Raw genomic sequence first — 17,973 nt, 5'->3', positions numbered from 1 at the left:
CAAAAGAAAGACTGAAATCTGTGAGAACTCAACATGGACTACCTGTTTCTTGTTTTTCTAGACCTCACAAGTTTCTCACCTCTAGCAGAGGGCAAGCTGACTACTTTTCTATGGAACATTTTTATGCATTTCTCCTTTGTAGCAGGTTTAGACTTCACATGGGTCCCTCTTTCTGCCATTATTACTGTATTTATATATACTTCTGGACCTACTCTAGAGACTAAAGTGCATGTGATCCAGGCCATAGTCTTCACAATAACTTGCTATGCATCAGAAAGCTGGACAGTGACCAAGGATGACAGATGAAGAATTGATACCTTTTAATTGTGGTGCTGGAGAAGAAAGAGTCTTGTACATACCATGGACTTGAAAGAAAACGAGTAAGTCTGTCCTGGAGAGAGTGAAACCAATCGATTGCTTCTTGGAGGCAAGGATTTTGAGACTTTGACTCACATACTTTGGGCAGGTAGCCAGGAGGGACCATTCTACGGAGAGGGATATCATGCTGGGAAGGGTTGAGGGACGGGGCAGGAGAGGAAAACCCCAGATAAAATGGCTTGCTACAGTAACTAGGACAACGAGCGTAGGTCTATCAGAGACAGTGAGACTGGCTCAGCATAGAGTAGAGTTCAGACTATGAGTCGTAGTTGATTTAAAAGCACATAACAAAAATACAATAACAATACATCCTTCTAACTAGTGATAAAGGAGTTCTGGTGGAATAGTTGGAACTGTGCTGCAAACCCAAAGGTGGGGCCTCTCTGGAAGTTCAAATCCACCAGGTGCTCCAGGGGAGAAAGCGGGGCAATCTCCTGTATGATTCACAGCTTCTGAAAACTCAATGGAGGAGGGTCAGTTATAACTTGGTTCTGACTCAATGATGAGTGAGAACCAATCATAGTGAATAGCATCGTTTGGAAAGGAATAACTTTTCAGTGAGTGTAAAGATTTTATTTCCAAAGTTACACCTCAGAAGGTACAACTTGAGAGTATCAGAAACCTCGATGAGGAGGCGGTCAGGGAGAAGGCCTGCTCTAAGGACCCTGAAGATGAGGGGCTACAAATGGGAGTGCCCCATGAGCTCAGGCTGGGGTCATTCCTAAGGGAAGGTGGGGCCTGGGGCTAACTGAAGAGAACAGCCCTGCCCAGGGTAATCAGATTCAATTAAAATAAAAGTCCCAAAACAACTCCCATAAAAGCTGGCTGGCCAAACAAAACACAGCTGTGGCCTATCAGTCCCATGCCCCTGCCAGGCCAAGGTTTGCCACCTGTGCTGGAGAAGCTGCCATTCGGCTGCTCCACACTCTTGCCTCCCTACCAGTGCCAGGGGCTCAGCCTGCTTTTCCACTCCTCCTCTCTTCTTGAGACTGGGAACAGCCCTAAATGTGAAATCCCAGGCCTAATTCGGAGTGCTAACTCACAGAGGATACGGAACAGGTAGTGTCATGTTTCTATCTTGTCTGCTTTAGAAACAGAGACCTGGGTTCTTGACCAGTACCCGGCATGTTGCTGTGCTGCTACACAGGTCTCAGTGGAGCTTTCAGACTGAAGCAGACAAGGATTCAAGGCCTGTTGGTCACCTTTGAAAAGCCAACAGATCACAACACTGATCAACAGCAGATGGTGGGGACGGCACAGGAGGAGGCAGCATTTCATCCCATTAGTCAGGGGCCAACTCAAAGGTAGCTAACAACAGCATTAATCTCAAAGAGCTGTTTTAATTGGCAGCACCATGATAGATGGAGAAGAGATTAAGGTTGTTAACAATTTCAGCTTGTTTGGTTCCACAATCAATACTTGTAGCACCAGCAGTCAGGAAATTAAAAGATGAACTGCACTGAGAAAACCTGCTGTCAGAGACCTCTCCAGAGTACTGAGAAGCAATGATGTCAGTGTAGAGACTAAGGTGCCTAATTCAGGCCATGGTCTTCACAATTATGTGCTACCTTTCAGAGAACTGGACAACGAATAAGGATGTTAGAAAAATTGATGTCTTTTGAGTTGCAGTGCTGGAGAAAAGTCTTGAACATACCATGGACTGCCAAGAAAATATTAGAGAGGCTGAAACCAAGCTTCTCCTTGGAGGCTAGCGTGTTGAAGCTTTGCCTCACTTACTTTGAGAACATGGGCAGGAGGGCCCTGTTCTTGGAGAAGGACATCATGTTTGGAAGGGTAGAGGGAGAGCGCAGGAGAGGCAGACCCTCGATGAGATGTATTGCTACAGTAACTGGGGCAAAGAGGGTTGGTGTGTCAGAATTAGTGAAACTGGCTCAGGACAGGGCAGGATTCAGAGCTACTGTACATATGGTCGCTATGAGTTGCTGGTGACTCCCAGCACATAACAACAGGTATAAAAAGACTGTAAATTTCGAAGAGTAGCAGGGGTGTTATTCACAGTAGCTACCTACTATCCTCGTATTTTACTGATTCAGGCTTGCTCTTCTTCAGATCTAGTCAATTCTTTGCTAGACCTCACTTCTTCACTTCTATTGTCCTCATCGTGCAGCCAGTGATGTCACTTCCCTTTGAACTCTTCTAAGAACTGCCCCTTTCTCCCAACTGCCCAGTTCATGTGCAAGGAGGGGACAGGCATGGACAGCACATGCTTTTTTTGCTTCAGGTAATCATTCAACAGTCTTCTCTTAAGTCCATGCCACTTACAGTGGCAGCTCTTCTCAGCTCTCACCATTCACAACATTTCTCAGATCCTTCAGTGGCCAAAGCACTTGGCGTGGGGCATCCTTCTCAATCCTATCTCCCGCCATCATTCCTGGTCTCAACTCCCATCTGCTGTGTACTTACTCAAATTCTTTGTTTGAAAACCCCTGTGCTCTTCTTGAGTGAGAAAGAAGTGCCCAACATCTTTGCCAAGGTTAATCCTGTCCTCTCTGTCTCCTCTGGCCTCTCATGCTGTCAACTCTCCTTTTGCTTGGTTCCAGAAGTCAGAGCCTAAAACAGCTTTCCATCAATCTGCAAGTCGCTGGCCATCTGGCACTTACGCGAGGCCTAATGGCTAGTCCAGCAGGCCTCTGTCCGTGGTCTCAGCTTTCACTGTAGACGCTCTACTGTTAGCCATACTGATTTTGGAAACCTTTAACTCTTGGCTTCCAGTACAGTATGCCTCCCTGTTTTTCTCTCTGATCGTTGTTTTCTGTCCTGTCAACCTCTGCTGTTCTTTTAATACAGACTTAACTGGCTCTTATCTTATCACTCTGAGCCATAGCAACCTTAGTTCCCGGTGAATTCAAACTATGATTTTCTGTCCTGTTAACCTCTGTCATTCTCTCATACAGAACTAACTGGCTCTTACCTCATTGTTCTGCACCGCGGCAACCTTAGTCCCCGGGTAAATTCAAACTATGATTTTCTATAAGAATAATTTCAAATTTCTAGCTCAATACCCAGACTCTTCTGAGTTTCAGGCCTCATTTGCCGCCACCCCCCCACCCCCCATCTTTAGGACATCTTTTTTTTTTAAAAATTTTTTTTTATTAATTTCAATGAACATCTACAGAGATTTTGGAATTCCATTCATTCATTGTTGCACTTTTCTCCCTGCCCACCCCACCCCCAACCCCAGTTTGTTCCTCTCCTTGAAAAGCAAAAGAAAAACTCCTTCATTGGTACACAATCCCCCCGGCACACCCCCACCCCCACCTCCACCCCCACCCTGGGTATCCACTCTGCAACCCTCATTCCGTACTCTTATGATAATCATAATGCCCTAAAATATAGGCCATCTTTATTAGAATACAGAGTCACCATCTGAAAATTACTTCATCCCCAAATCCCCTCATTATATAACCTATAAAATCTGCTTCAAATCTCATCCTTGATATATTTTTATTAATGGCATATAATAGTCACTGAAGACCTGTGTAACTTCTGACCCACAGCATTTGCATTTCTCCTTCCCGTCAGTTGGCACGGCCAACTCTGCTGGGCTTCTTGAATCCATTTGCTCCTGTCCATCATGCAACCATGACTACAATCTAGGCCATTATTTCAGTAGCCTTACAGCACGTCTCAGTTTCCAGTCAGGCTAAATTCTTGTCTGTCTTTGCCTCTCTCCTTTCCTCTCTTACTCTTCAGTCCATTCCCTATTCCAACTGTCATGAGCCACAGAAGTCACCTTTGACAATGGCATCCTGTTGCTCAAAGCCTTCCGTCTTGCACTCCTCTGCTTTTCTTGCTTTTCAGGTTCCTTATGTTCTGGTCCACTGGACATTCCAGCATTAATTTACACAACTTGTTCAATCAACATAACCTCGTAGACATGGTTATGCTCTTAACACCCTTTTATTTGTCTTTAACATTAAATGAACACATAAAAATATAAACATCAAAAAAGCTAACATGCCAAAGCACTACCCAGAAGTAAGCATTACTGCCTGAATAGGCTTTTCCCTATTTCCACACTCACTTTCCCCGGCCACGACCGTTGTCTGACTGCTAACATCCAATCTCTAGGCCTGGCAAATCCCCCCAGATCCAGCTTCTCTAGGAAACTGGTGCCAGGATGAATGTGCTCTTCCCCTTCACGAAGCCATCATGTCACTCCTTATTACCTCTCTCCTGGCAGAAGATTGCTTTTCACAGTGTATTAAGACTCTAAACTTGTCTTCCAGTCTCAGCTTCCTGACGGTATGGATTATGCTGTATTTACCATTCTACTTCCTGGAGGCAGTCGCCAGAACAGAGCAAGAAAACACTGCATTGCTCAAAATTGGGAAATGTATGCCAGGGATGTGTCCTATCTCCATATCTTTTCAACCTATATGCAGAACAGATTATCTGGGAGGCTGGACTCTATGAGGAGAAATGTGGTATCAAAATTGGAGGGAGACTCATTAACGAGCTGCTTTATGAAGACAATACAACCCTGCTCATTGAAACTGAGGAAGACCTGAAGCACTTGTTCAGAAGGTCAAGGACTACAGCCTTCAATATGGATTGAAGCTCATTATCAAGAAAACAAAGATTCTCACCACTGGGCTGACTTGCAACATCATGATAGATGGTGTAGAGATTGATATTGTTAACAGCTTTAGTTTGCTTGGCTCCACAGTCTACACTCTTGGCACCAGCAGCCAGGAAATTAAAAGACGTATTGCATTGAGAAAGTCTGCTGTCAGAGACATCTATGATATCAGTCTGGAGACTAACATTCACCTGACCCAGGCCATGGTCTTTGTAATCACTTGTTATGCATCAGAGAGCCAGACAATGACTAGGGAGAATAGAGGAGAATTGATGCCTTTGAGCTATGGTGTTGGAGAGGAACAGTAAATATACCATGGACTGCTAAGAGAACAAGCAGATTTGACCTGGAGAGGGTGAAACCAGGTTGCTCCTTGGAGGCAAGGATTCTGAAGCTTCATCTGATATACTTTGGATATGTTGCAAGGAGGGACCAATCCTTGGAGATGGATGCCATGCTTGAGAGGGTGGAGGGACAGAGCAAGAGAGGAAGATCCTTGATGAGGTGGATTGATTCAGTGACTGGGGTAATGGGGGCAGGTGTATCGGAGACAGTGAAACTGGCGCAGGATAGAGCAGGGTTGTGGGCTGTTGTACATAGGGTCACTATGAGTTGCACGCGACTTGACAGCACATAACAATAACAATTTTCTAAAGTACCCACTCCTACCATGAACCTAACAAATACTTAATACCTGGGAGGTGGATGAAGGAAGAGGTAGTATGTTCTTTCCCTTGTCCAAAATTTCAAACTCTCCAAGGAATTTAGTTCAATGATGGTCAAAATCCTCTTCCTACTTCATCATTTTTTTCCCCTCTCAGTTTCATATGTTATGCACACTACAAATAGGACAATCTGCTAAAGGGAAGATGAGCTGATAATGTAGAAAAAGTCTTAAGAAGCAGACGGCAATTTACCTGTGCTTAGTAGCAGTAAAACTTTCATTATGGTGTACTCCTCAAAGGTAAGCTGCAACCGGACAAACTGAAGGCTGATTTGGTGCATCCCCTGGCAGAGCTCATACATGGCTGACTGATGCATCTTCTCTCTGCAGAGGAAAAGAAGAAAGAGTCTGAGAATGCAAGTTCACCCTAACACTCAGGCTGCTCACTGTACGTGCAAATTCATTAGATGTGCCCAGGCCAGGGCACAGCAGGCCACGGCAACTTAAGAAGGGATCTGAGTCAGCTTTCCCTTTGGCTTCAACAAGGAACAGATAGATTTCTTTTTAAAGGCAAGTTAGATACCGTTCCTAATGATCGGTAGATTGTTTCTAGATCAACACTGTCATGGCATTTATGAGTGCCCCACAAGAATGTGTCAGAAGCACTGATGCCAATCTTTTTCAAGTGTGCCATTATTTCACTTTACGTCAAGACTAATACTAACTGACTGGGGTGTGTGCTACAGTGAGATCATCCACGAAGCGGGGAAACTCCTGGGTTTTAGGGAGAAGCCCACAGACCCTTGTTCCTTTTAATAAAAACCAGAGAAACAGAGCCCTTTTTGCAAAGGGTTGGTGCAGATGTTAAAGAGTCCTGGTGGTGTAGTGCATAGAGCGTTGTACTGCTAAATAAAAGGGTGGAAGTTTGAATTCACCAGTTGCTCAGTGGAAGAAAGATGGAGAGTCTCCTCTAGCTAAGGTTTATAGCTATGAAGCCCCAATGGAAGAGTTTCTATGAGTCACAATCGACTTGACGGTAGTGGCTTTTTGGTTTTGAGTTCGGTGTTAGATGCCATGAAAACAGGACAGCAATTAATTTAAAAAGAGGAGGCAGCTGGGTTTAGGGCCAATCTCATTCCTCCTGGTATTCTCTAACACCTCCCTAAGGCAGGTCATCTAACAGTTATGTTAACTGTTGCCAGCACCCCTTTTAAAAGGGGAAAGTAAAGAAGAAAAATGGGGGGAAAGTAAGAATGTTAAGTTGAATCTCTGATAAAATGAACAAGGTATGGAGGAGATGGAGAAATCTCTACAAATATGCTTATAAAAACCACATTAAAAGAAAGATAGTATTTTGATTCTGAGATATTCTTCCTTTAAGATATGACTCTTTTGAGAGGCTCAGGGTAGCTATTGTTTGATGACCTGAGAGAAAGACTATTAATGAAATGGTTAGAGACTATTCATGAAACTGGTTAAAGACTGGCAGGATTACAAATAGAATGCCCCAATGGCTCAAGTATTTCTGTCAGTGCCTTACGACGGGAGTTGTCTATGAAACACCAGCCTGCAAATGCATTTGCAGTTCTTCTTCTAGGAGGCATTCTTGATCAACCTCAATGGGCAAAAATCTGTTGTATTTTGATTCTGAATGCTAGTTATAAGGAAACTATGCAGAATTTTTTTTGCTGTACATCATTATTATATGTCTTTACTCTCTCATAATAAGCTGGGAACCATTTGTAACAGAAAATATTTTGAACACACACAGAGATTACTAGTAGGATGTTCCTTAGACACAAGCTGGTGAGGCTTCTGCTTATTTACTTTGAACATTTCACCAGGAAAGACCAATCCCTGGAAAAGGAGATAATCTCTGTGAAAATGTGGGAAACTCTTAGAGACATAGATGAGCAGACTGGCTACAACAATGGACTCAAGCATACCAGCAGTATTGAAGACGGCACAGGACAGGTCAAAGTTGTGTTCTGTTCTACCTGAGGTCACAATGAATTGGACCCAATTTGACAACAATAACAATACAGATCTATTATAATGTTAAATGTTAATATTTTGCCAAATTGGCTTCATATCTATTTGTGCATATGTAGGTATAAACACATATATACACAGGTATATATGTGTGTGTATGTATACACACATATACATATATATACACACACATAGATACATGTGTATGCACATATGTGTGTGCATAAATATATGCATACACATGTATGAAGCAAATTTGGCAAACTTTAACACTTGTTAGCATTTTGACATATCTGTATTGTCATTGCCAAGAAATCTAGAGGACAGACAGCTACCTGGCCAAATGACTAGAAGAAATACAGATTTATTCTCCTTTCCCAAAAAAGGGGATGGAAGAGAATGGGGAAATTATTGATCTATTTCACTAATATCACGTGAAAGCAAAATCTTGATGAAGATTATCCAAAAATGACTAGGACAGCACATTGACAGAGAACTTCCAGAAATACAAGGTGGGTTTAGAAGAGGCCACAGCACTTATTGCTGATGTCAGATGATCTTGACTGAAGGCTGAAAGTATTCAGAAGGATGGCTATTTGTGTTTTATCAACTATGCAAAGGCATTTGACTGTGTGGATTATAACAAATTGTAGCTAAAATTAAGAAGAATAGTAATCCCAGAACATATGATTATACTCATATGAAACCTATACTGAGAAACTGTTGTCTGAACAGAGCAAGGGAACACTGCATGATTCAAAATCAAGAAAGGAGTACATAGGGGTGTATACATTCTCCATATTTTTTTCAATTCATATCCTGAACAGATCGTTAAAGAGGTTGGTCTTTATGAAGAATGTAGCTTTACAATTAGAGGGTGACTCATTAACAACATGCATTATGCAGATGATACAACCTTGCTAGCTGAAGCTTGGGAAGGACTTGAAGCACTTGCTGCAGAAGATCAAGGACTGCGGTCTTTAATGTTGACTGCATCTGAACATCAAGAAAACAAAACTCCTCACCACTGGGCCAACAGGAAACATCTTGACAGATGAAGAGAAGATTTTACCTTGCTTAGATCCACAATCAACAGCCCCGGCAATTAGCAAATCAAAAGACAGGTTAAATTTGGAAAATCAGCTGCCCAGGACCTCTTTAGAGTAATAAAGAGCAAGATATCAAAGATGAAGGTGCATGTGATCCAAGTCATGGTCTTCTCAGTTGCTTGCTATGTATCTAAGAGCTGCACAAAGAATAAGGATGACAGAAGAGCAACTGATGTCTTTGAGTTGTGATGTTGGACTAGTGAATATGCCATGGATTGCCAAAATAACAAAGGGATATGTCTTAGAGAAGGTGGAGGGTCAGCTCTGACTTGATGATAATGAGTGAGTGACGTGTTTATTTATAAAACAGCATAATGTTGTTGTATACTGTCCAGTCAGAACAGACTCACAGCTTTCCCTCCAGCAAGTTTTCAGATGCAGCACATTACATTGGAGGTGACGGCCCATCAATCTCCCTTGGAGTAGCGGGTGTATTCTAATTGCACACCTTTGGGTTGGCAGTATAATTCCTTACCACCAAGCCACCAGAGGTCCCCCAATAGTACTGTTTGTTTCACATAAATGTAAAATTAGACATGCACATTTTTCTGTAGCACTTTTACTCAATGTTGTACTTTTGGATGTAGGGACTTCTCGTGGCCTAGTGGTAAGGAGTCATACTGTGAACCCAAAGGCCTGCAGTTCAATTGCACCAGCTTCTCTGTGGGAGAAAGATGAGTAATTTCCCATGTCATTTACAGCCTCTGAAAATCTGCTGGACGGTCAGCTATGAATTGGTTTCAACTCACTGGCACATAACAACCACAGTTTTGAATTTATCCCCCCCCCTTTTTTTTTTTAAAAAAAAATCTAACTCTAAATGTATTGGCTTTTATTGCTCCATGTTACTTTTGCTGGAATAAATCACAATGCACATTCATTGTACCACTGATTGACACTTGGGTTGCTTCCTATTTAATGCCATTACAAATGAGTCTCAACCACCAGCACATGCATTTCTTGAGAGTAGGTGAAGACAGAATGGCAGAGTCATGGATATGTGCACACGTGTTACTTTCCTCCCACCTTCAATGTAAGAGCGGAACCTCTTATTACACACTCCCACCGACACGGGATATTTCATAGCTTGAAAATGCTGCCAATCTGATGGGAGGAAGAGATTTTAAAAGCTAGTTCAGGATTGGACAGGATTTTGGCTGTGTTTTTTGGTTTGTTTGTTGTGGGCTTTTTGAGTCAAAGCATCTTGATGACAAAAATCATACCAACAACTTCTCAAATTATTTTATATAATTTCATAATTATCATATTCTTTACAGCTTTTGACCCTTCTATCATTAAGTAATACCCTCTTTTCCTATATATGATGTTTTTTTTTATTTTGGATTTTTTTTCTCTGATAAGTATTTTCCACTGATTCACTTCTTTCTCTTAGCCTCTTTCTAGAATTTGCCTAGTGTATCTTTTTTCAATCCCTTATTTTCAAACTTCCCCCATAATTATATTTCATGTATGTGTTTTAAAATAGACAAAGTTGGATGGAGACAAAAAAAAATGAGTTTCTATATTTCAAGAGCTCAATGTAATCAGTTTTAATTTATTATAATTTCTTTATAACAAGTTTTCATTTTATTTATCACTTAATTTATAAAAAGTATTGATTTATCTATAATTTATTATAATTGCTGATACAGATACTGGGGTTTTTTCTCTATCATTTTCACTTACCCATATAATGATTTTCTTCTTCCTTTGACTAAATTGTTTGGGATTCTCGTGTAGTGCGAATGGTAATGTGCTCAGTCACTAACCAAACAATTAGAAGTTCAAGTCTATAAAAGAGGCACCTCAAAAGAAAAGCCTTGTTCTGGGGGCTTTGTGGTAAGAAGTTGCACTGTCAAACGAAAGGTGGTTCAAATCCACCCGCTGCTGTGTGGGAGAAGATGGGTAACCTTCTCCTTCATAATGTACTGTCTCTGAAAACCTGCTGGAAGGTCAGCTATGAGTCGGTTCTGATTCAGTACATACAGCAACGTCTACTTCCACAAACATTAGCAAGGTCTTACTCGTGCACATTGATGTTTAATGAGTCAAAATCTACACAATGGCAACTGGTTATGGCTAACATTTTCCTCTTCCTTCGGGTTTTAGAAACCGCACATTCTAACTCTAATGAATATTTTTATATTTGATATTGGTATACATGATTTAATCTAAAATTAATCAATGCTTTTTCCCATGAAGAAGACTTTTAGAATACTTCGCTTTTGGGGTAGTGCTTCTCATCTTCCATGATGACAATAATTTTTGGTAGTTGAGTGCTATTTCGCTATTTTGTTTTAAAATCACTAATGATACCAGTAACAGTCTCCTTTTGCCTCTCTTTCACACATGCACTCCAAGTCTGTTTAGACTTGCTAATTTCCTTGCCATTAAGTCTTTGGCTTCACTCTCTATTTCTAGGCTCCATTTCTTAGTGAAGTTGTTTTGTTTTCTGAGGTTTTTTAGTTAAAGTAATTCTTTTAACAAGAGTTAGTCACTAGATGGTCATGTCTTTCAGTCACAATTTTTTTGCAAAAAATATATTTCACCTTCACTTTTGAAAAAGAGTGTAAGAAGTTACAGATTTCTAGTCTGACAGTTAAATTTCTTCAGCATTTTGAAGGCAGTATTCTCACTTTGGCGGGGCCTTAATGACTGCCTCTGGGAAATTTCTCATTAGTCTAATTGTCTTATTCCATAGGGAAAATGGATTTTAATCCTCAATAAGCCACTGAAAATTTTGCTTTTTATTTGATATCTGAAATTTTATTATGAAATACTTAAGTATGAAGTACTTAGGTGAAAACTTACTTTTATTTTTCCTGTTTGATATCATCCTTCCTTCAATTTGAAGATTCAGGCTATTTCTTTAGTTTAGAAATGTTCTTAGCCATTGTCTCTTAAACTATCACCCTTATACCATTCTTGTTATTTTCCCATTTTCAAGTATTATTAGTAGTATGTTGAACCTTCTCCCATGGCTTCTACAATAATCCCCTTTCAAAAATATCTTTTCATCTATCTATGCATATTCTGTGGAGCTGCACTTCTAAACCTATGGCATGTGGTCTGAATCCACCAGTTGCTCCATGGGAGAAGGATGGGCAGTCTCCTCCCATGTGATTTACTGCCTCTGAAAACCTGCTGGAGGTTCAGCTATGGGTCAGTTGTAACTCGAAAGCATGTAATGACAACAATATTTATGTAGTTGTTTTTGTTGTGTACCATTGAGTCTGAACTGACCCACAGCTGACCCTCCAGCAGGCTTCCAGAGGCAGTTAATTATATGGAAGGAGATTGCCCAATATTCTCCTGTGGAGCAGCTGGTCAACCTGCAGAGGGTTGCAGCCCAGCTTCTTGCCACTAGGCCACCAGAGGTCCCTTAACAGTATGCATACTCCAGGCAATTTCCTCAGATATATTTTCCAATTAAGAAACTTTCTTTTTATTTGTATCTAACATGCTATTTCACATTCATAATATCTTAATTTTAATGGCAAAACATTCTAGAGTTGCAGAACTAACATGATCTTATTTACTTCATTAAACTGATCATTTAATGAGCTAATGTGATCAGTTATTTTTCAATTATTTCTGTTATTCATGACACTTCTTTACGATTATTTTACCTGCCTTTTATCTATAAATATTTTAGGCATTTCATTATGTAGTTTCTTTCATAATTTTCTATCCATTTTTTGTGCTAATATGCATAAGAGGAAGACTCTCAATGAGATAGACTGTCACAGTGGCTTATGCGCAGCAGAGACACTAAAGATGGCACAGGATTGGGAGTGTATGTACGTAAGATGACTGTGAATTGGGACCAACTAGACAACACCTAACAACAACAAGATGTGTATCTAATATTTATTGTTTTGACAAAATATTATCTGCTGGTTAAATCCCATGTGGATGGGCTTGTGGACATGATCATAAAAAAAAAAAGTTTTAGTGTTTACCACTACTAGAGTGTAAGCATCTCACCTGTTCCGATTCAGCTTTATGCTAATATCTCGGCTTACATATTTTCTCCAAGCTCTTGCACTTTAAGTATGGACTTGATGCAAGGCAGGCCTGTGTTTCTTATTTCTTCCAGCTTCGTTGCCATCTCCCTCGGCTAACTGGCTGGTTTAGTTTATTGTCCTTGTTTAGTAGACAGGGCAATCTTTGGAGAGTTCTGGCCTTATGCAGGCGACTCTATTTCAGGTCCCAGCCTTGCTGGAGCCTAAATTCTCCAGCTCTTGTTTAGGTTTTTAAAACCACCCGAAGGCGTGTAGCCAGTACTCTGTAGTCCAAGTGCAGCCTTACTTGCCACTTAAATCACTCAGCTGTGAATTTCCTGTGCATCTCTTGCTCCTCAGGTCTTCTTTTTCCTTGGAGCTTGGCTGGGCGTTTAAGCATTCTCCCTTCCCATATTTGTTTTTGTTTTTTTAAAATCCAGGTTTTCTAAGTACTGGGAGCAAAAACTAAAATGGTTCTGTTTAGTTCCAGCATTCTGATTTTTGATAGCCAACTATTATTTTAAAAAAGACAGGATATACATCTAAACTTCTGGAATGTCAAATAGAATATGATAGACAAGAGTGATATTTTAATATTTGTTCAAGCAATATTTCATAAATGAATAAAAAATGATAGAAAGAAAGAAGTATGGGGGAAAGTGGAGACAACCATATGAAAATGCTGGTAATTTGAAAAAAAAAGTTATTGTTAAGTATTGTTGAGTTGACTGTGATTTATAGCAACACTATGTACCGATGGAAACCTTGCCCTATTGTGTAGCATCTCACAATCTCTACTATGTTCAAGCCCCTTGCTGCAGTCATGACGTCAATTAATTTTGTGGAGTATCTCCATTTCCTTGGCTAAAAATTTGATACAGTATTTGTGAAGTTCTCAAAAAGTTTCAAAACCTTTAGAATTATATTATAAAATGGAGTTAAAAACAAAAACCAAAAAGCTGCCCTCCAATCAACACCAATTAATGGCGACCCCATGTCTTTTGAGTAAAACTATGCTCCGTAGCATTTTTAATGACAGTGATGTGTTGGATGTGGACTGCCAGGCTTTTCTTCCAAGGTGCCTCTGGAAGCATTTGAATTGCCAAGCCTTTTCTTAATATCTGAACACTTAACTGTGTGAGGTCTCCAGGGACTGAAATGAAGTAAAATACATTGCAAATTAAGATGTCCAGTGAGCACGCACATGATAAGGTAGCTTTAAAAACACACTCATCAAATCACCTGATTCTGCAGACATGGAAGACATCACAGTCTCTGCCGGCAGCAGGGCACAGAGACTTAGCCCGTCAGCCTTACCGTGAACTGGTTCTGTGATTTCACATCTGTGAAACTCCTGGGACGCAAATTTATCATATGTGAAACTGGGATACTAATGCTAATTCCAATCTTGAATTGGGCTGTAAGAACTAAACATAATAATGTTCTTAACAAATTATAATATATTGTACAAATATGTTCACACAAACAAGAACATAAAGAGGACTTTAAGATATAGCCATCTTTGTTAAAACAAACCAACAAAGAATCATATTTTTAAAATGATGAGCAAGAAAACAACAATGGGTTATAACTGATTTTGGTGTGAGTATCTCTATACCAGGGTAACTCTAGTGAGGAGCCAGAGAGAATGCAGGTTTTCAGGAAGGTGGAAGTGACTTATCTGGAATAGAATTAAACTCCTCCATGTCAAGTGTTTCTCTAATAAGATGTGTTAACAAAACATCCACACAGATTAAGTTACTTAAGGAGAGACCTCCAATTCTACTTGAGAGCAGATTAGAACTTTAATGTGTAACAACACACCTAAAGAAAGTATTTTTGCCACTTCAAAGGAATATATGATTAGGTATTATTTGCATGACAACAATCTAGAATAAGAGCTACATAGTAAAGTGGACTGAGTGTGTGTGTGTGTGTGTGTGTGTGAGTGTGTGTGTGTGTATTGTACAACAACGAAATAATTTTTTTTTAATAATTTTTTTTCAAAGGGATAAGCAAACTAGGAGGAGGGCAGGGAGGAAAATGTGCAACAATGAATGAATGGAAATCCAAGTTCTTATAAACTTTCATTAAAATCTCAATTAAAAAAAAAACAACAATACAAAACATCTCCTCAGATACCACCTGAACATTCTCCTGTGGCTGACCTGTTAGCAATCATTAATGGAGTACCTTCCAAATGCCAGTGCTCAGTTTCTTCTTGTTAATTCTTACAAAGCCTTTTGACACAATATGGCTGAGATAAGGACTTATTTTTAACTGACGCGGCCAGGAGCCAAACCTAAGTTTTTTCGCTTCAAAACGTGTGCCACTCTCCCATGCTGCCAGCTGGAGTAACAGTTTCTAGATTTTTCTCCAGGGTGATACAGCCACACAGAAGTATGCGGTACCTCATATGTTTTGCTATTTTATTCACTCATTTGCGTATCCCTTGTTCTCCATTTTACAGAAAGATTTTGCATTTTCAAATTCCATTGCTGTTTCCACAGCATGAAATTGAGTTCTCTAAATGAAGGGTACTGTGTACTCAACAAAGCTATTGACTGAAATTTCAAGAAAATAGGCATCTTGAAAATATATTTTATATTACATCATTTCTACACAATTAGATCAAATGTACAGAAAGGTACATCAAAAGAAGCTGAAACAAGGACAATGGTTTTGGAAGATACTAGTATTCTGCAATACTATTTTATAGAATTTTGTCATTATGAGAAGAATAATGTAGAAATATGTTAACTATGGAAACAAAAGCAAGCTTGTGCAATGCTTCTCAAAAATAAAAATTAATACATGACCAAAAGTCCTACCCAAGCATGGACTAACAGAAAAGAGATATGGTATTACTATGGTAGAAAACATCTGTGTTAGAGTGATTACAAACCCTGAATAGGAGTCCCTGGCTGGTACCAATGGTTAAAGTGCTTGACTACTAACTCAGTAACTAACTACTAACTCGGACTTACTTAAAATTGAAGGTTCAAGTCTATCAAGAGATGCCGTGAAATGTAGAATTTAGTCTAAAAGCTGCAACTTTGAGTCATTGAAAAGTCTGCCCAGGAGCTTTTTTAAGGAGCTCTGGTGGCTCAGTGGTAAAGGACTGCACTGCCAACCTAAAGGTACACTGTTCAAATCCACCAACTGCCCCAACGGAGAAAGATGGGAAATGTCCTCCTACATGATTTACTGCCTTTGAAAATCCACTGGAGGGTCAGCTATAGGTCAGTTTTGACTCAACAGTACTCAATCTAACAACAACGGAAGTCAGTTCTCTGACACATAAGAGGTCACCATGTGCTAGCACTACAGCATACATATTTACGTGTACAATATACTACACAAGGGGAACAGACACGATCAAACACTGTGGGAAAGGTTTACTGGGTTAGAAGACTTGGGATCATAGTCATCATGGGATAATTTGACCAACTGGTATAGCATACTTCAAAAAATTGATTTTAAATTTTAAGTACTGGCATACCTCAGAGATATTGTAGGTTTGGTTCCAGACTACAGCCATAAAGGGATATCACAATAGAGTAACAGAACAGTGTGATTATACTGTGGATATTGCAATTTTTGTTATAAAACAAAATGTGTATGAATGGTTGAATAGAAAACAAATTTGCTTTGTAAATATTCGCTCAAATCACAATTAAAAAATAGTGTCATACCCCCCCATACAACCCCCCCCATACACCCCAAACCAAAAGTTGATGCTTTATATCGTAGGTTAATGAACAGTGTATAGGATCTTAAAAGCTTGTGAGTCCTCACCCAAGATACAAATACTAGCCTTTACCCATTAAGAATACAAGAGAATGAATGAAACTAAAAACTCAATGAAGAAATTAGCCCACAGGCCACGTGTGCCATGGCTTCATCCAGCATGAGACTAAAAAATGGTGTGTGGCTACTATCTCTGATTGTAGTAATTAAATAAGCTGAAATACTTTTGTATCTATAGGACCCATGTCCTTTTGTCATCACTACATGTTACCAGTGCAGTCATGTTTTCCACTATGAGAGAAGTTTAGTGAACCTGCTGGCAAGTAGCCATCAGAACACTGGTTTTGGGTAACCATGACTCAATATCAACTCACCAGCAAGTCTTAGAGCTTTTGTTTATTTGTCGTTCAGAGGTTGTTGTTTAGTTTTTTGGTTGGTTGGCTCTGTACTAGCTTACTAAGACATACTAAATACTCAGTATTACTAAAAGTATTGCCTGAGAAGCTTAGCCACTCAACTATCTGGTGGACCATTCGATGAACCTGCTTTGGGAGTGAGAAATTACAATCCAAAGCTAAATGTAATCTTCAAATCACACTAACTGTCACACAAACAATATCTGATAAACCTAGACTCTGAAGTGGAGAGCTGAGGGTGTAGTGTGGAGGGAGCTGCACTGCTAGCCCAGAGGCCGAGTCTCTTCGGCGATTTGAACCTAACAGTGACTCCATGAAGACAGATGGGCAATCTTCTCCTATCTGATTTGTAGACTTTTTGGAAATGCAATGGAGGGTCAGATATGAGATAGTTCCAACTCAACTGCAATGAGAGACTGGGCGAATGAGAACATAAAAATCTTCAAGGCACAGATCTGGAGGACACGGGAGCCGTTAAGTATTGTCCAGAACATCTACATTGATAATGGAAGTCTTTATATAGTTGTGTGATGGTTGGTGTTTCCCACCTGCCTGATGCAGGCTCCCATCATCAACCTCTTGTCCAGGGGCCAGGTGAGTTCATCTTTGAGGTGGCTTCTTCCAGGAGTATGGTTCCAATTCTATCTTCAGTGGCCTCTCAAGTGTTATCTGAGTAAGAACATTAAAAAGCCACACAAGTGGACCTTTAAGGTAGTGCGTTGTACAGAGAAAATATTTAATATTTCCTCTCCCCAATGGAAATTGCCCTCCCCCACATCTCTCTGTGGGAAACTCTGCATCTTTGTAAAAACTGCTATCAATTTTTTGTTAATATTTATTTAAAAACAAATGATACATTTTTCTCTTGAACTCAGGGCCAGGAAAGAGATTTTTTCTTCATGAACGGATGGATAATGCCAACTTCTACATTGGTGTTGTTGTTGTTATGTAACGTCGAGTCGTTTCCGACTCATAGTGACCCTATGCACCACAGCCCTAAACCCTGCTCTATCCTGTGCCAACCACACCACCTCTGACACACCCATCCCGATTACCC

At 40.1% G+C, this 17,973-nt stretch overlaps 1 protein-coding gene across 2 annotated transcripts in view; it reads right to left on the bottom strand.

Moving 5' to 3' along the window:
• The window catches only part of NR3C2 (nuclear receptor subfamily 3, group C, member 2), a 488,297-nt gene that overhangs the window by 37,065 nt on the left and 433,259 nt on the right, over nt 1-17,973 (bottom strand). For both annotated transcript variants that reach the window (XM_006886991.1, XM_006886992.1), the window contains one exon: nt 5,899-6,029. In XM_006886991.1, coding sequence (XP_006887053.1) covers nt 5,899-6,029 — 131 coding nt within the window. The remainder of the gene's footprint in view (nt 1-5,898; nt 6,030-17,973) is intronic.

This window comes from Elephantulus edwardii, unplaced genomic scaffold, assembly GCF_000299155.1.
Source record: "Elephantulus edwardii isolate Elephantulus edwardi_28Jun2011 unplaced genomic scaffold, EleEdw1.0 scaffold00053, whole genome shotgun sequence".
In the NCBI taxonomy this organism is placed as follows: Eukaryota; Metazoa; Chordata; class Mammalia; order Macroscelidea; family Macroscelididae; genus Elephantulus; species Elephantulus edwardii.
This window is presented reverse-complemented; position numbering and strand designations above follow the sequence as displayed.